The sequence below is a fragment of the Gekko japonicus genome, unplaced genomic scaffold (assembly GCF_001447785.1).
Source record: "Gekko japonicus isolate JY-2015 unplaced genomic scaffold, Gekko_japonicus_V1.1 scaffold3484, whole genome shotgun sequence".
NCBI classification, from domain to species: domain Eukaryota; kingdom Metazoa; phylum Chordata; class Lepidosauria; order Squamata; family Gekkonidae; genus Gekko; species Gekko japonicus.
In genome coordinates, this window is record NW_015169886.1 from 107,922 (window position 1) to 124,339 (window position 16,418).

Below are 16,418 nucleotides of genomic sequence, written 5' to 3' on the forward strand. Positions count from 1 at the left end.
AGAGGCAATAGATGACAAACCGTAGGACAGGGACGAGGCCGCTTCCCTCTGCCAGTTGCCGCCCCTCCCCGACTGCCTACCTGTCTGACGGCTTCCAGCTCTTCGCACAGCTCCTGGTTCTTCTCGAAGACCTCCCTCATTTTTGCCAGCTCCTCATCCTGTTCACAAAGGCGGGGTGGAAAAGGTATTTCGGTTTACCTCCAGCCTGGAAAACCCCTGGCGCCGGGTCACCCGTGCACTGAGAGATTTGTAATACTTGATGGCCTGAACGTTGACAGCGGGACGGAAGGCAGCCCGGTGGAGCCCGGTCTCCTCAGATCTCGGAAGCTCAGCAAGGGTCGGTACTCGGAAGGGAGACCCCCAAGGAGGACGCTGCAGAGGAAGGCCAGGGCCAACCACCCCGGCTTCTCCCTTGCCTTGGAAGCCCCTTGCTGTGATCGCCATAAGTCTAAGTTAAGCGGGGCCAGTACTTTGATGGGAGACCACCAAGAAAGGCTCTGCAGAGGAAGGCCATGGCAAACCACCTCTGCTTCTCCCTTGCCTTGGAAGCCCCTTGCTGGGGTCACCATAATTCAGAAGCTAAGCAGGGTCGGTACTTGGAAGGGGAACCACCAAGAAAGGCTCTGCAGAGGAAGGCCATGGCAAACCACCCCTGCTTCTCCCTTGCCTTGGAAGCCCCTTGCTGGGGTCGCCATAAGTCAGAAGCTAAGCAGCATCGGTACTTGGAAGGGAGACCACCAAGGAAGGCTCTGCAGAGGAAGACCATGGCAAACCACCCCGGCTTCTCCCTTCCCTTGGAAGCCCCTTGCTGGGGTCACCATAAGTCAGCTGCAACTTGACAGCACTACACACACACACAAAACTACCACCAGTGAAGCTCAAGGATCTGTCCTTCTATAAGAGTATCGGAGCTTTGGATTTCAGATAGCAACGCCTCATTCTTAGTAGCCTGCTTTAAGCGTGCTGAATCAGACCCTCTAAGCATGCTTAAAGCAGGCTACTAAGAATGAGACGTTGGTATCTGAAATCCAAAGCTCCGATACTCTTATAGGACAGATCCTTGAGCTTCTCTGGTGGTAGTTTTGTTGTCTATTCTTACCCTAACTTTCCGCACTCTTTGCCCACAAGAAGCACAGACGGTGGTGGTTTAACCCGGGCCGAGGGGAATGTGACCTGCCAAAGAAGAGCTCGATTCGAGTCCAGCAGCACCTTAGGGGTCAACACGATTTCCGGGGCGTGAGCGTTCGAGAGCCGCAGCTCCCTTCATCAGATACAAGTCGGATCCTTGAGGGACCTCCATTCCTACTTGTTGGGATTCTTTTTGAGTAAGTCAGCAGAGTATGAAGAGACTGAGTCCACGGTGTGTATTGAAACATAAAAGTTTACTATAAACCTAACAGGGGGAAAAGGGTACACAGGATAGGAAAATAACAAAGAGCTAATGTGCCTACATCCTTGCAGCTAAAAGGTAAAACGGGGAGAGCCGGAAAAGCGTCTCCTTCTCAGTCAGAACAAAGAACGGGAGGAGAAGCCAATATGCTAAATACTTGACACCTTGGTTTCCAATCAGACCTAGCAAATTAGCTCCAAAGTTCCCGGGCATCCTGTTGTCTAAACAGATTGGTTACAAACAAACACGTGACTTAACAAACATCATTAACCCTGTAAATACTGAAGTGTTTTGACTTGTAACACCCAACACTACTTGTATCTGATGAAGGGAGCGAGAGCCAGTTTGGTGTAGCGGCTAGGAGCGGGGACTCTAATCTGGGAGAACTGGGTTTGATTCCCCACTCCTCCACATGCAGCTGCTAGCATGACCTTGGGTCAGTCACAAGTTCATTCAGAGCAGTTCTCTCAAGGGCAGTCCTTGAAAGAGCTCTCTCAGCCCCGCCTACCTCACAGGGTGTCTGTTGTGCGGAGGGGAAGGGAAAGGAGATTGTAAGCCACCCTGAGACTCCTTCGGGTAGTGAAGGGCGGGGTATAAATCCAATCTCCTCTTCTTCTTGAAAGCTTATTTCCCCAAAATCTTGTTGGGACTCGAACCTAGCTCTTCTACTGCAGTCCGACAAGGGCTGCCCTCTGCAACTGACCAGCCAAAGTTCACAACTCACATTCCGGGTTCAACCACCACCCAACACTGGCTACAGCCTTAACAGTTCTGGGTCGACTGGACATTCTGCAGGAACAGCAACTGCTGCACTGGCACCTTCCCAGTAGTCCGGTCTTCCCCCGGCTGCTGTGAACTTGAATCCCCTTTTAGAGAGGGAGATCTTGCCCTGGGGTGCAGCCGCATCTCCCCGTCAAGTGCAACTCCCCAGCTGCTACTGTACCTGGAAGTTGAGGCGTTCAAGCAGCTGCTGCTCCCTCTCTGAAACAGAGGTCTCGAGCTTCTTCTCGGCTTCTTCTGTGTGCTGCTGTATCTGGCTCAGCAAATACAGAACCTGTAAACGGGGGTTGGGGTTGGGGGGGAATAACCGTACCACTGTAGTTTGAAGTGGGGAAAAAGTATTGTAGGTCATAACGGCAGACGCATTTGTCCTACAGGAAGCAGATCTGTGAATGCAAGGAGGGCTTCGGGGAGATGGCTCGACTGCAAACCAGTCAAGAGCAGAGACCCGACCAGACTGCTGGGAAGAGGGTCACAATTTGGCCGGTCTCTGCAACAGAGGAGTGACCCCATTGTAGGCTGGCTGTTCTATGTGACCTTTTTTTATGATTTGGCAAAAAAAAAAATCAGCTAGATTCAGGCCCAATATCACCGTAGAGACCAACGTGGTCTTCAAGGAATACGCATTTGAGAGACAAAGCTGTCATTGCCAGATACCAATCAGACAGTGTTCTTAGCCGGGCCATTTCAAAATGGGGGTGGGGGGGTGACACTGTGGAACTATACAGGTATGTTGGGCCAAAGAGTTCATGGATCTCCGTGACACCGAGCACGAAAGTGGAGAACAGAAGCATAACATGCTCCTGATGTGCGGCCACAGTTACATGCCTGACCCGTGATGCACAAGGTAGAAGAAGAAGAGGAGATTGGATTTATACCCCGCCCTTCACTTGGAGTCTCAGAGCGGCTTACAAACTCCTTTCCCTTCCCCTCCCCACAACAGACACCCTGTGAGGTGGGTGGGGCTGAGAGAACTCTGACACAAACTGCTCTTTTTCAAGGACAGCTGTGCCAGAGCTTGTGACTGACCCAAGGTCACATCAGCAGGTGCAAGTGGAGGAATGGGGAATCAAACCCGGTTCTCCCAGATTAGAGTCCCAACCTGTCCTTTCCCCCAATAAACACCAAACCTTTCTGCTTTCGTATCTTTAGCCTGTATGTCCTTAAGACCCTGGGTGTTTTGTCGTTATTCAAATTCATGTATACACTCTATTCTTAACAAAAAGGAGTCAAAGAGTTCTTAGACTTCGGAGTTGCGTGTCGCCGGATTCCAAGTCAAGCCCAGCAGGGTCTCTTGGCCGCCGCCACCGCCTCTGCCCTGTTAGCCCTCCACAAAGTCCTCTTTGATGGGAATGCAGCTGGCAAAGAAGCTGCTGGCGCTGCTCAGAACCGCTTCCTCCTCCTCTTCACCACCGGCAGCTGGTTCTCGGTGTCCAGGTCCCCCAGATTGAAGAAGGAGGTCGTGTCGTTCTGCTCGCAGGCCGAGGACTCTTGGCTGTTGACCGGCTTTAAGACCTGCTTGGTGGGCGTGACGGCCGGCGGCTCAAAGAAAGTGTCCCCTCCGGACGCCAGAGTGGGGTCTTCCAGACTGAAGGTCTTAGAGTCTCCCGAGTCTTCCGTGAGCATCCCCTCCCCCAGAAAGTTCTTCTTGATTCCTCTGGGTATTTCGGGTATTTCTGCCGGCAACCACTCGGCATCTTCCACTTCCCCTCCCGACTCCTCCGACTCCTCCGATGTTGGCTCCGACAGGGGCCTGGCCGTGGTCTGCCTGCGAGGCTTGGGCTTGGGTGGAATGTAATCAAAAGGAGACTCTGCGTCTGCAACAGCTGGCGGAACACTGCAGATTTTCTGGCTGCTGGCCGCTTCAAGAATTCTCAGTTTCTGCCTGACGGCTTCCAGCTCTTCGCACAGCTCCTGGTTCTTCTCGAAGACCTCCCTCATTTTTGCCAGCTCCTCATCCTGGAAGTTGAGGCATTCGAGCAGCTGCTGCTCCCTCTCCGAAACAGCCTCTTCTCGGCTTCTTCTCTGTGCTGCTGTATCTGGCTCAGCAAATAGAGAACCTTCTCCTGATGCTGCTGCTGCTCCATCTGGACCATCTGGCTCTCGTGCTCCGCCTCCGTCTGAGCCGCGGCCTTCCGCTCGTCGAGGAGCATCTTGTGGATGTCGGAACAGGTAGCTTTGCTCTGCTGAAGGCGACTGTCCAGTTTCCCGTCCTCCACTTTGGAGGAGACCAGCTGTTAAAAGATTGGGGTATTGCGGGAGGGGGGGCAACAGCCAGATGTGAAATCAACCCTGGAAACTCGTTCCGTATACCAACTTGGGCTTCTAGCCGGCCACGGCAGCAAGCAGAGTGCTCCCCCCACTCATTGCCCTCAACATCTTCTTTCAAAGTGCAAATTCCCTATACGTGTGGGGTGACTGGCGCCCCCCTACTTCCTTTGTCCCTCCTCCCCCAAGGGCTCAAGGCTTGCGAAGGGGCACCTGGCTCCCTCCTCCCCAGCCCAGCCCAGCCCACTCACACGAACACACGAAGCGGCCGTCTACTGAACCAGACACTTGGTCCGTCAGATAGATTCTGGTGGGGAGCCGCATTGGTCTGAAGAAGCGCGCCAAAGTTTTGAGTCCAGCGGCACCTTCACGTCCAACAAAGTTCTGCTCTGGGTTGCAGCTTTCGTGTGCGTGCCCAACACAAGACAAGAACTCAAGCGGGCACCCCATGAAATGGCTGAGCAGTCGGGTTAGAACGGATAAAAGGAAGTCCTCCTTCACCCAGAGAGTGATGAATGCGTGGGGTTCACGGCCACAGGAGGTGGCGGCGGCTACAAGCAGGGACGGCTTCAAGAGGGGATTGGATGAACGTCTGGAGCAGAGGTCCATCAGTGGCTCTTAGCCACAAGGTATAGATGGGAACTCTCCGTCTGGGGCAAGTGAAGCTCTCGATTCTTGGTGCTTGGGGGGAGGGGCAACAGTGGGAGGGCTTCTAGTGTCCCTGCCCCACTGGGGGGGCTCCTGATGGCACCTGGTATTTCTGGCCCCTGTGTGACACAGAGTGTTGGACTGGGTGGGCCAGTGGCCTGATCCAACATTGGCTTCTCTCATGCTCTTATGTCTGGGGCAAGTGATGCTCTGTATTCCTGGTGCTGGGGGGGGGCAACAGTGGGAGGGCTTCTAGTGTCCCGGCCCCACTGGGGGGGCTCCTGATGGCACCTGGTATTTCTGGCCACTGTGTGACGCAGAGTGTTGGGCTGGATGGGCCACTGGCCTGATCCAGCATTATGCTCTTAGGTTCTAGTGTCCTGGCCCCACTGCTAGACCTCCTGGTGGCACCTGGGGTTTTTGGCCACTGTGTGACAGAGTGTTGGACTGGGTGGGCCAGTGGCCTGATCCAACATTGGCTGCTCTTGTGTTCTTATGTTCACAAGGTTATACCCAGAATTAAACTTTGTTGGTCTTAAAGGTGCCGCTGGACTCAAATTTTGTTCTTTTGGCCCATCAGCGTCAGTCTCGTCTGCTCAAGCAGAGGTCTTTCACATGACCTACCGCCTTGTCCCTTCTAGCTGGAGATGCGGGGGACTGAGCCTGGGACCTTCTGCATGGCAAGCAGAGGCTCTCGCACTGAGCCACAGTCCCGCCTCAGAGCATGTGAAGCTGCCTTATACTGAATCAGGCCATTGGTTCGTGGAAGTCAGCACTGTCGACTCGGATGGGCAGCGGTTCTCCGGGGTCTTTTCCATCGCCCACTACCTCATCCTTTCGGCTGGAGGGGCCGGGGACTGGACGTGGGACCTGCTGCACGGCAAGCGGGCGCTCTGCCAGCGATGCTTACTTCACCCATCAGGTACTTGATGGCACACTTGGCTTCCGGAATGGTGGTGATGCTTTCCCAGCGCTGCTTTTTGTTGTCTCGGCTGTCCGCCTCCAGCAGCTTCTGCTGCAGGTCTGCAATCTGGGCACTCCTTTGGAGGAAGAGAGCACAGGACGGTCAAGGGGAAAGTCTCTCGGAGACGCTGCCCGTTTGTTCCCGCCTCGTTTGGATAATCTATTTATTTGTTTGTTTGTTTAGGTTTTCGATTTATATTCCGCCCTCCTCGCATGGGCAGGCTCACAACAAGCTGAATACAACAGAATCAATACAATAAAACACAGCTGCATCGACAGAGCAATAGTCTAAAATTCAGACAATCAAATTTGTGAATAAAGTGCTGTTGCATGTGGATGGTGGTCGCTTCTCCAAGGCTATGTTAGATGGTAGAGCTGTTGGGTATTACAAGTTGAAAACACTCAGTATATCTGGGGTTAAGTGTTTGTTTATGTTACTCACAGGAAGTCACATGTTTCTCATGTAACCAATGTTCTTTAGATGTAGGAATGCCCGGGAATTTTCTCCCTGATCTAGGGATTTGATTGGGACTAAAGTGTCAAGGTGTATTACCATTTTATGGCTTCTCTTCCCGTCTTTGTTTTGGTGTTCTGAAGAAGAAGAAGAGTAGCCATAATCTCTTCTCTTCTAGTTTTGTCTTTGTAGAGTAAGGATGTAGCCGATTATGCTCTGTTGTTATTTTCATCCCAGTTACCCTTCCCATGCTAGAATTTAGTAAAAACTTTATATTTTGATCACACATGGACTCTCAGTCTGAATTATTTTACTCTGGCTCTGCTGGACTATCTTATCTCTGCTAAATACCATTTTTTCAACATCTCGCTATCACCCACACCCAACAAGAGCGTACACTGTGGCCAGACCAGTAGCATTAGCGGTTCTTGTGGCTCTCAAAATGAGGGCCTTGACTGTTCCGTTGTTAGCAGTTCAGAGTGTAGGAGAGCAGTGCAGACATCTGCGTGGCAAACCCGAATGAATTCACTGCTCTCCTGGCTGGAAATTGGGAACCCAGGTATCAGGCTAATTACACAAGGCAGAAACATCTGCTGATGTGCTGAGTTCATCGTGAGAAGCTACCTTGGCAGAGGGACAAGAGATAAGGAGCTGTGAGCTTTCGGGATCAACACATTCCATAAAATGATCGTATGCTTGTAACTTTCCCTTACGCAGGGAGAAATAAGGGAGGGGACAGAGGGGGAAATTTTCAATAAATATTGTGCCCCAGCCTGGCTGAGACACAGAGTTTCCTGCAGCCGTTTGTGTCTGGTCTTCTTTGAACACTCGACAACCTTCATCAGAGGTCATCCACGTGCTAGTGGAGGCTCCTGATCGAAGGCCTGGTGGAAGAGCTCCGATTTACAGCCCTGATGTCTTCCGGGAGCTCATTCCACCAGTGTGGAGCCGCCACTGAGAAGGCCCTGGTAGCGGCCAATCTGGCACCAGGCTCGTGAAAAGTGGCACCCTCCTTGTGTGGAGAGTTGCACAGGGTCGCCGTGTTGTTCTGCTGTAGAAGAGCTGGGTTTGAGTCCAGTCGCACCTGAGGGACCAGTAGGATTTTCAGGGCAGACGCATTCAAGAGTCAGAGCGCCCTTCAAGAGATCTCTGACCTTAAAGGGCGTGACTCTCAAAAGCTGATTGCCCGGAAAACCCTGTGAACCTCTAAAGGTGCTGCCGGACTTGAATCTAACTATTCCTCTGGGCAGCTGCTACTGACCAGAAGGGGAACGCCTGTTTTAGAACTGGGGGGTGGGGGGGGAGAGAAAAGTTCATAACGGCACATGGGTCTAAGGGGGTGTCACAACCTGATTGGACCAGAAACACGTTTTAATACAGGAAGAGATCGGTTGCAGTTGCCAAGAATATCACGATTTGTTCAGAATGACAAGAGGCCAAGAGCCTTCACCGCGAGTGTTCAGTGCTGCCAGGGAGAGCAAGCAGCAGCCCTCCGCCCCCCCGGCATAAAAACTGGGAAGGACCAGGGCTAATTTTGGGCAGGAACGCACAGGAACGGAGTTCCAGCTGGCTCCTGAGAAGAGATCGGTTGCAGTTGCCAAGAATATTACGATTTGTTCAGAACGACAAGAGACCAAGAGCCTTCACCGCAAGTGTCCAGTGCTGCCAGGGAGAGCAAGCAGCCGCAGGGAAGGGAACCCCCCCCCCCCCCATAAAAACTGGGAAGGACTACCTAGCTGCTGTGACTACTGGGTAACACGCTTTGGGGGAGGAAGAAGTAAGGGGGCGGGGCTTTGTATTTCCCAGGGTCCCTGGGGAATCTTTAAAAAACCAACAGCAGCAACAGCCAAGCACTTGGGAGCAATGCTCCCTCTCAGCTGCCGAGTCCTGTGAGCAAAAATTCTACTTTGTGAGCTGCTGGCATTCAAGTTGTGAGCGAACGATTTGGCTGCTGCATAAATGAGTTGGCTCTGGAGCTGTCCTTCCTGAGCTGAGACAAAAATGTGTGAGCCAGAGGCCAAAAAACTGTGAGCTAGCTCACACTGACTCGGCTTAGAGGGAACACTGCATGGGAGTCGCCGTTACCATCCTCCTCCTCCTCCTCCTCCCTAGCACTGTTGCCCTGGTTCCTTAAAAAAAAAAAAATCTTTACTGTACCATCTTTTCTTGCATGGTGCCCCACAGGCAAAAAAGCAGCACAGAAGTAGTACAAGCCAGGAAAACAAATAAAATACATCTAGATTTGGGTCCAGGTGCACTGTAGAGATGATGAACAGGAAGAAGAGGAAGATGAGGAGGGAGATTGGATTTATACCCCGCCCTTCACTACCCGAAGGAGTCTCAGAGCGGTTTACAATCTCTTTCCCCTTCCCCTCCCCATAACAGACACCCTGTGAGGTAAGTGGGGCTGAGAGAGCTCTTTCGAGGACTGTCCTTGAGAGAACAGCTCTGAAAGAACTTATGACTGACCCAAGGTCACCCCAGCAGCTGCATGTGGAGGAGTGGGGAATCAAACCCGGTTCTCCCAGATTAGAGTCCGCGCTCCTAACCACTACACCAAACTGGCTCTCCAAGATTTTTGGGGTATGAGGTTTCAAGAGTCAAAGCTCCTTTCTTCAAATACTTGGTCTCTCGTGAAAGCTTACAGCCTGAAAATCCTCCTGTGGTCTCTAAGGTGTCAGTCAATGTAGACAACAGGACGGGGTACGCAGGAAACAAAGAAATACAGTTTGGACTTCAGAACAAAGTCTGAGTGCAGCGGCACCTTTAAGACCAACAGAGTTTAAGTCTGCGTGTAAGCGTTCGTGTGCGGGTGCACTTCTTCAGAATAAAACTCTGTTAGTCTTAAAGCAGCCACTGGACTCAAACTTTGTTCGGTGGCTTCAGACCAACATGGCGACATACCTGAATCTCCATAAAGTGCAGTTCCCTACAAAACCTCTAGGGAGCAAAACACCATCTTTCTGCAGATATTATACTCAAAAAACCACGGCGGTCTCCAGGGCTTTTTTTGTAGAAAAAGCCCAGCAGGAACTCATTAGCATAATAGGCCATACCCAACAGCAGGAACTCATTAGCATATCAGGCCACACCCCTGACAGCACAGCTCATTCGCATATTAGGCCACACCCCCATGTTGCCAGAAGCGTGGTCATCCAGCCACACCCACCTTTTGCTTCTTATTCTCTTTATCTTGTTTGTTGTCAAAACCCAGGGCTTTTTGCATGTTAGGCCACACACCCCTAATTGTAGCCAATCCGAATGAGTTTCTGCTGTTGGGTGTGGCCTATTATGCTAATGAGTTCCTGCTGGGCGTGGCCAACTTGGGAGCCAGCCGGAACTCCGTTCCTGTGCGTTCCTGCCCAAAAATAGCCCTGGCGGTCTCTAAGGGGCCACTGAACTCGAACGTAGCTCTTCTACAGCAGATCGACATAGCTACCCTGTGGAACTACCTGCCCACACCCTGAAAATCGTGCCCGTCTCTCAGGGGCCACTTTAATCTAGCTCATCTTTCCGCAAACCCACAATGCCTAGTCTTGGACGAGACCACAGCCGTTCGAGTCAGTGGGTGCAGCACAAGAGCATGGCACGTTCAGTACCCCCCCCCCTTTCTCCCCCCCCCCCCCCAGCATCCCTTCCCTACCCCTGCATGTTCCACTCGTTCCTACAGGCCCGTGGGAGAACCCGCTTGTTCCCTCTCGCTTCCTTCTACCTTGAAACAGCCACACGCAAAACTTTCTTATGATGGACTCCCAAACGAAGAGGCCAGCGCCAGCACCGAGCTCCGCTTCTCTAACGGGAGGGCCCCAGACGCCTACCTGAGCTCCATCTCCGTTTCGAGGCTCTCGATCTGCTTCGTGATGGAATGGTTGATTTCCATAGCTCTGTGAGAGAAGGTGCGCCTCTGGAAGAAAGCGAGAATTTGAGTCCTCGGGAGGCAAGCGAGGGCCCTCCGAGGGACTCAGCCCAGAGGGCCAATCCCAGTAGAGCTCCCCCTCTTTTGGCAAACTGAGAAGCAGGTGGGAAGCCGCCCACTGCCAGAGGTCCTCCACGTGTCTGCTCGGGGGCCAGTTTCTCTGCTGACCTTGTATTTCAAGGGAAGGATCTCTCCAGCGTCCCGCTTCTCTTTCAGCTGCGCGATCTCCTGGGCCAGCGTTTTCCTGTCCTCCAGAAGGTCATTGAGGTGGTTCCGAGCCTCTTCGATGCGAACGAGGACCTCGACTTCGTTCACGAGCCAGCTCTGGACAAGAGGAGGGAAGCGGTATGGCTGGAGTTCAACGGCAGGGGGCCCCCAACCTTTCTGAGTCTGTGGGCAACTTGGGAATTCTGCAACAGGGTAGTTGGGCCGACTACAAAATGGCTGCCACGGGAGGCGGGGCCAAAAATGGCTGCCACGGGAGGCGGAGCAAACCACAAAATGTCACGAAGCAAGGTTATGCATGATTATAAGTAACTCTTCGACATTTGAGGCAGAAGCTCTGTCTAACAGGATGCCTTTTAAAACGGACATTTTAAAAAAAAGATCATCTTTTTTTAAAAACACAGTGAAGATCCTTGTGCTGGGCTGGAAGAAGCTGCTGAAGCAACTTTTAAAATCTCTGTGGAGCCAATCAGATCTCCAATGGCTCTGCTGGGCAAAAGCCCCCCCTATTTTCTACAAACATTTGGTGGGCACTAGGAAAACGGTTGGTGGGTGCCCTGGTGCCCGTGGGCACCACGTTGACAGCCCAGTACTCCCCCACACTCCTCCAGGGGTCCCCACCAGTGCCCCCTCTAAGCTGAGTTCGTGCGAGCCAGCTCACAGGTTCTTTAGCCTCCGGCTCACGCATTTTTGTCTCCGCTCAGGAAGGATGTGGCTCCAGAGCAGACTGATTTCTGCAGCAGCCAAATCGCTCCCTCACCACTTTAATGCCGGCAGGTCACAGAGTAGGATTTCTGTTCACAAGACTCCACAGCTCAGAGGGAGCACTGGCCACCACATGCCCGTCTAGAGCCCAGACACCAACTCTGCCCCGCCTCCTGGCTCCCGCCTCCCTCCTCCCGGCACAGGCCAGCTCCACCCCCGTGGACCTCTTTGTGGTGCTCAAGCGGAAGTTGCCCCACCTTCACCCGGTTAGCGATGCCGTCGATCCCACGGTTCACGGTCTCTTTCCGCTTGTCGGCAACTTCCCGCTGCTTCTGAAGGGCATCTTTCAAGCGTCGGTTGGCAGCAGCTGCCTACAGGACGGAGAAAGAATATCCTGCATGCTACTCAACGGGGGACCTGAATGTCTACCGCTCATCCGCAGCCAAACAAGAAGCAACGTTTTAGAAACAAAGCTTCCCAACATCCCTCGTTGTTGGGTGATAGTGAGATATTGAAAAAAGCAAGATTCTTAGCTGCAGACATAATGATGTCTTCTCTTATACTTTACCAAAAACTTGAGAGCGGTGAGGAGAACAGGCGATCCTTTTTACCCAACACTGAGACAACGTGGAATTCTGTGCGCCGGCAGTTCTTGTGTTAAATCCCTGGCCCCAAAGACATCTGGCTGTCCTTGACCAGAGCCAGGGCTTTCTCGGCCCGGCTCTGACCTGGTGGAACTCTCTACCAATTCCCACCAAGGCCCTGCAGGACTTAATGCAATTCCGTAGGGCCCGTAAGGCAGAGATGTTCCGCCAAGCTTTGGGCTGAGGACAGCGACGGCTTTCCATCACAGCTGGCGGCAGCCTCTTCTTCTTTTTCCATCTCGCCTGCTTTGGCCTCCTCCTAACCTGCCCATGATTCGGAAGGAGAGTCTAGAGAGGGTTTTGGACTAAAGTCTAAAACTCCAGACGCCATCTGGGGATTGGGCCATTAGGATTAATTGAGCTGTCAATTTTAAAGCCTTGGTGTCGAGACATGCCGGCCACGTGACCACGGAAACGTCTTCGGACAGCGCTGGCTCTTCGGCTTGGAAACGGAGATGAGCACTGCAACCCTAGAGTCGGACTCGACTGGTTTTCGAGCAAGGGAGACCTTTACCTTTAAATCACCCAGAACCCTGTGTACTCAGGGATGGGGCCATTCAGAAATTTAGTTAACAACAATAACAATTGAAAAAAATTGAAAACGAGAGCCAACGTGATCAAGAACTTGGAGTCTTCCCCAGAGCTTCAGTCTTTACAAGGAAGTGTTAAAGCTCTGAGCAGCTTGTTCGAGGACTGCTGTCCACCTAAGCTATGTCCACAGTCCAACACCTTCCCACAAAGTTTATGCTTTTATTTAAGCCAGCGTAAGTGGAAATAGCTCCGTTCAAATGATGTCAGCGTAAGTGGAAATAGCTCCGGGTCAACTGATGTCTTGAATTTCAGCCCCAGATTCGGGGAACAGTGTGATTTTGGGAAGCATGATCATGGCTCAGTGACAGAACTCCTGAGGTCCAAAGTTACATCTCTGGCATGTCCGCTTAAAGACATCTCAAGCAGAAGCTGCTGGAAAAGGGGGGGAAAGCTTTCTCTGCCTGAGACCTTGGAAAGCTACCGCCAGTCCGAGGAAATAATACTTAGCTAGGTGGATCGTGCTCTGAATTTGGTACAAGACAGGTCCATGCGCTCGTATCTTGGAAGGAAAGTTGAACAAAATATGCCCAGTTTAAAAACAGAACTCATTCCAAGCGTGGCATTTTGGCCCTTGACACAATCGGAAGAAGGAAGACTTCAAGCATTCCCCCCCCTCCTCTTGTTTAGGGACTCAGACTGTAGAATCACTTTCTTGCCTCTGTGCAAACTCTCTTAAAAAATTCAGTCTTGTCAAATTGTTGTAAAAAACTGGGAAGGGGACAGGGTAGTCTGCAACCACCTACCTCCTCAGCTTTTCGCCGGAGGACACTGGCTTGCTTCTGGAAGTCTTGCTCCAGTTTGACAAGTTCGTACTGCCTCTTGCGGTCCTGGAAAGGAGACAGGAGTAGCTGAAATGTCAAAACCCTGCCTTTGACTCTGCTTCTAAACAAACATGATAAAGAGTTTGGCTAGTCATGCTAAACCATCAACACGAGCCTCCCTATTTCGGACAATGGAACCCTCAGGGCTTAACAGAGATATCAGCTTCTTATCTCACCACACACACTAAGTCACTCAGTTCTTGCTTATACCCAGAACTTTGTTGGCCTTAAAGATGCCACTGGACTCAAACTTAGTTCTCACATCTGTTGTTAACTCTTTTATCTGTATGCTAATCTGCTGCTATTCACAGCCTTAACCAATGGTGTTATTTCAACCTAAGCTGTATATATCGCTCAGTTACTTATGCATCTTGACTCTAATTAGCCCTTCCTGGCAACTAAACCCCCTCAGCTATAGGTAACATTTGAGGAAATCTATTTCAGTATATCTGAAGAAGTGTGCATCTACGCATGCTAAGTCTTCCCAGTTCTCACTTATATCCAGAATTGAACTTTGTTGGTCTTGGAGGTGCCACTGGACTCAAACTTCATTCTCATGGTTTGTCAACTCTTGTTATTTGTATACTAATGTACTACCATTCATAGATCTTACCAAGTGCTTTAATCCAATCTCACCTATTACTTATAAGTACTTAGTTACTTAGGCATCTTGACTCTAGCTAGCCCTTCCTGGAAACTAACCACCCCCTTCTCTCTGCCTCTATGTAATAGTTGAGGAAGTCTTGTTTCACAGTACCCGAAGAAGCGTGCATGCACACGAAAGCTTACACCTGGAATAAAACTTTGTTGGTCTTAAAGGCGCCCCTGGACTCAAACGTTGTTCTGCCGCTTCAGACCAACGTGACCAGGAGTCATTTCCTGCCGGAACGAGCCGGGATGGCGTTCTGGCAGCAACAAGCCTGGAGAGAGCCCTGCCCCCCCCCTTCCCTGGCCAGCCCACCAAGGCAGGCGAGCTGGGAAAGGTCCGGCAAGGTGCAGGGAGGCATTTAAATGCCTCCCCGTGCCTCCCCCGGACCGCCCGCCGAAGTGGGCGAGCCGGGGAAGCCCTGCGGAGAGCCCCCCTTCGTGTAACATTTGAGGAAGTCTATTTCAGTATATCTGAAGAAGTGTGCATCTACACAAGCTAAGTCTCTCATTTCTCACTTCTATCCAGAATTGAACTTTGTTGGTCTTGGAGGTGCCACTGGACTCAAACGTCATTCTCACTGTCTCTTAACTCTTGTTATTTGTATGCTAATTTACTCCCATTCACAGATCGTACCAATTGCTTTAATCCAATCTCAGCTCTAACTGCCCAGTCACTTATGCTTCTTGACTCTAACTAGCCCTTCCTGGCAACTAACCACCCCCTTCTCTCTGCCAGTAGGTAATGGTTGAGGAAGTCTTGTTTCACTGTATCTGAAAAGGTGTGCGTGCACACAAAAGCTTCTACCTTGAATAAAACTTTGTTGGTCTTCAAGGTGCCGCTGGACTCAAACTTTGTTCTGCGGCTTCAGACCAACACGGCAACCCCACCTGAATCTGTTTACTTATACATGTGCGTGCGTGTTATGTGCCGTTTCAAGTCGCTTACAACTTACAGCAACCCTAAGCAAACTGCCAACCTAGCAGTTCGAAAGCAAGAAATTGCAAGTAGATAAATAGGTACCACTTTGGTAGGAAGGTAACAGCGTTCCATGAGCCTTGGTGTTTAGTCATGCCAGCCACATGACCACGGAAACGTCTTCGGACAGCGCTGGCTCTTCGGCTTTGAAACGGAGATGAGCACCGCAATCCTTGAGTCGGACTCAACTGGCTTTCAAGCAAGGGAACCTTTACTTTACTAAGTCTTAATACTTCCAAAAGGTCCTGTCATTAGCATCTTAGCTCAAGCCAGTTTGGTCTAGTGGTTAAGTGTGCGGACTCTAATCTGGGAGAACCGGGTTTGATTCCCCACTCCTCCACTTGCACCCGGCTGGATGACCTTGGGCAAGCTGTAGTTCTGACAAGAGCTGTCCTTGAAAAAGAGCTCTCTCAGCCCCACCCACCTTACAGGGTGTCTGTTGTGGGGAGGGGAAGGGAAAGGAGTTTGTGAGCCGCTCTGAGACACCTTTTGGTAGTGAAGGGCCATGGGGTATAAATCCAATCTCTTCTTCTTCTTTGCAAACCGAAGGCCATGGCTTCACTGACTGAGACAATTGACCTCCTGTTGGGTCTTCCTCTTTTCCTGCTTGCCTCCAACTGTCCCTTATCCCTCTTGGATGCACACCTTAACGTGGTGAGGGGGGGGGGGGTTTGTCAGCGAAGCTAAGGGCAATACCGCCGGGAGTTCAGAATCAGTTAAGAGGCTACATTCCAAGGAGAGTCACTCAAGGCAGGACAGTCAACGCTGAGACACCAGACCGAGATGCATCCACCCCCTTCAGGAACTACCAGTCAGATCGACAGAAGAGAATGAACAGTTCAGAGGCGGACTGTACAGATTGTTGTTAACAGTCACAGGGTTAATCTAGGGTGCTTGGGCGTTAGACGCAATCCCAAGAGGTAACACTGGAGACCAATGTTCCCTCTAAGCTGTGGAGTCTTGTGAGCAAAAATTCTACTTTGTGAGCAACTGGCATTGAAGTTCTGAGTGAGCAATTTGGCTGCTGCATTAAATCAGTGTGCTCTGGAGCCCCATCCTTCCTGAGCTGAGAAAAAAAAAACTGTGAGCCAGAGGCTAAAACACTGTGAGCTAGCTCACACTAACTCAGCTTAGAGGGAACACTGCTGGAGACTTCTTAGGTCTGAAAGGAAACCGAACGGCTGTTCATACTATCGCCTTCCTGCCTGGGGGTGGGGAGAGGGAACCATGGAGAGTATCACTGAAAAGCTCTACGGGAGCCAAGAAAAGCTTATCAAAAGAAGAGGAGGAGGAGGAGACTGGATTTATACCCCGCCCTTCACTACCCGAAGGTGTCTCAGAGCGGCTTACAAACTCCTTTCCCTTCCCCTCCCCACAACAGACACCCTG

At 51.4% G+C, this 16,418-nt stretch overlaps 1 protein-coding gene across 1 annotated transcript in view; it reads right to left on the reverse strand.

The window, feature by feature from the left end:
• Positions 1 to 16,418, reverse strand: part of LOC107115708 (chromosome-associated kinesin KIF4-like) — a 43,109-nt gene that overhangs the window by 6,475 nt on the left and 20,216 nt on the right. The window contains 7 exon segments of the mRNA XM_015417466.1: positions 3,924 to 4,173; positions 4,176 to 4,404; positions 5,997 to 6,126; positions 10,322 to 10,407; positions 10,588 to 10,743; positions 11,607 to 11,720; positions 13,328 to 13,411. Coding sequence (XP_015272952.1) covers positions 3,924 to 4,173; positions 4,176 to 4,404; positions 5,997 to 6,126; positions 10,322 to 10,407; positions 10,588 to 10,743; positions 11,607 to 11,720; positions 13,328 to 13,411 — 1,049 coding nt within the window.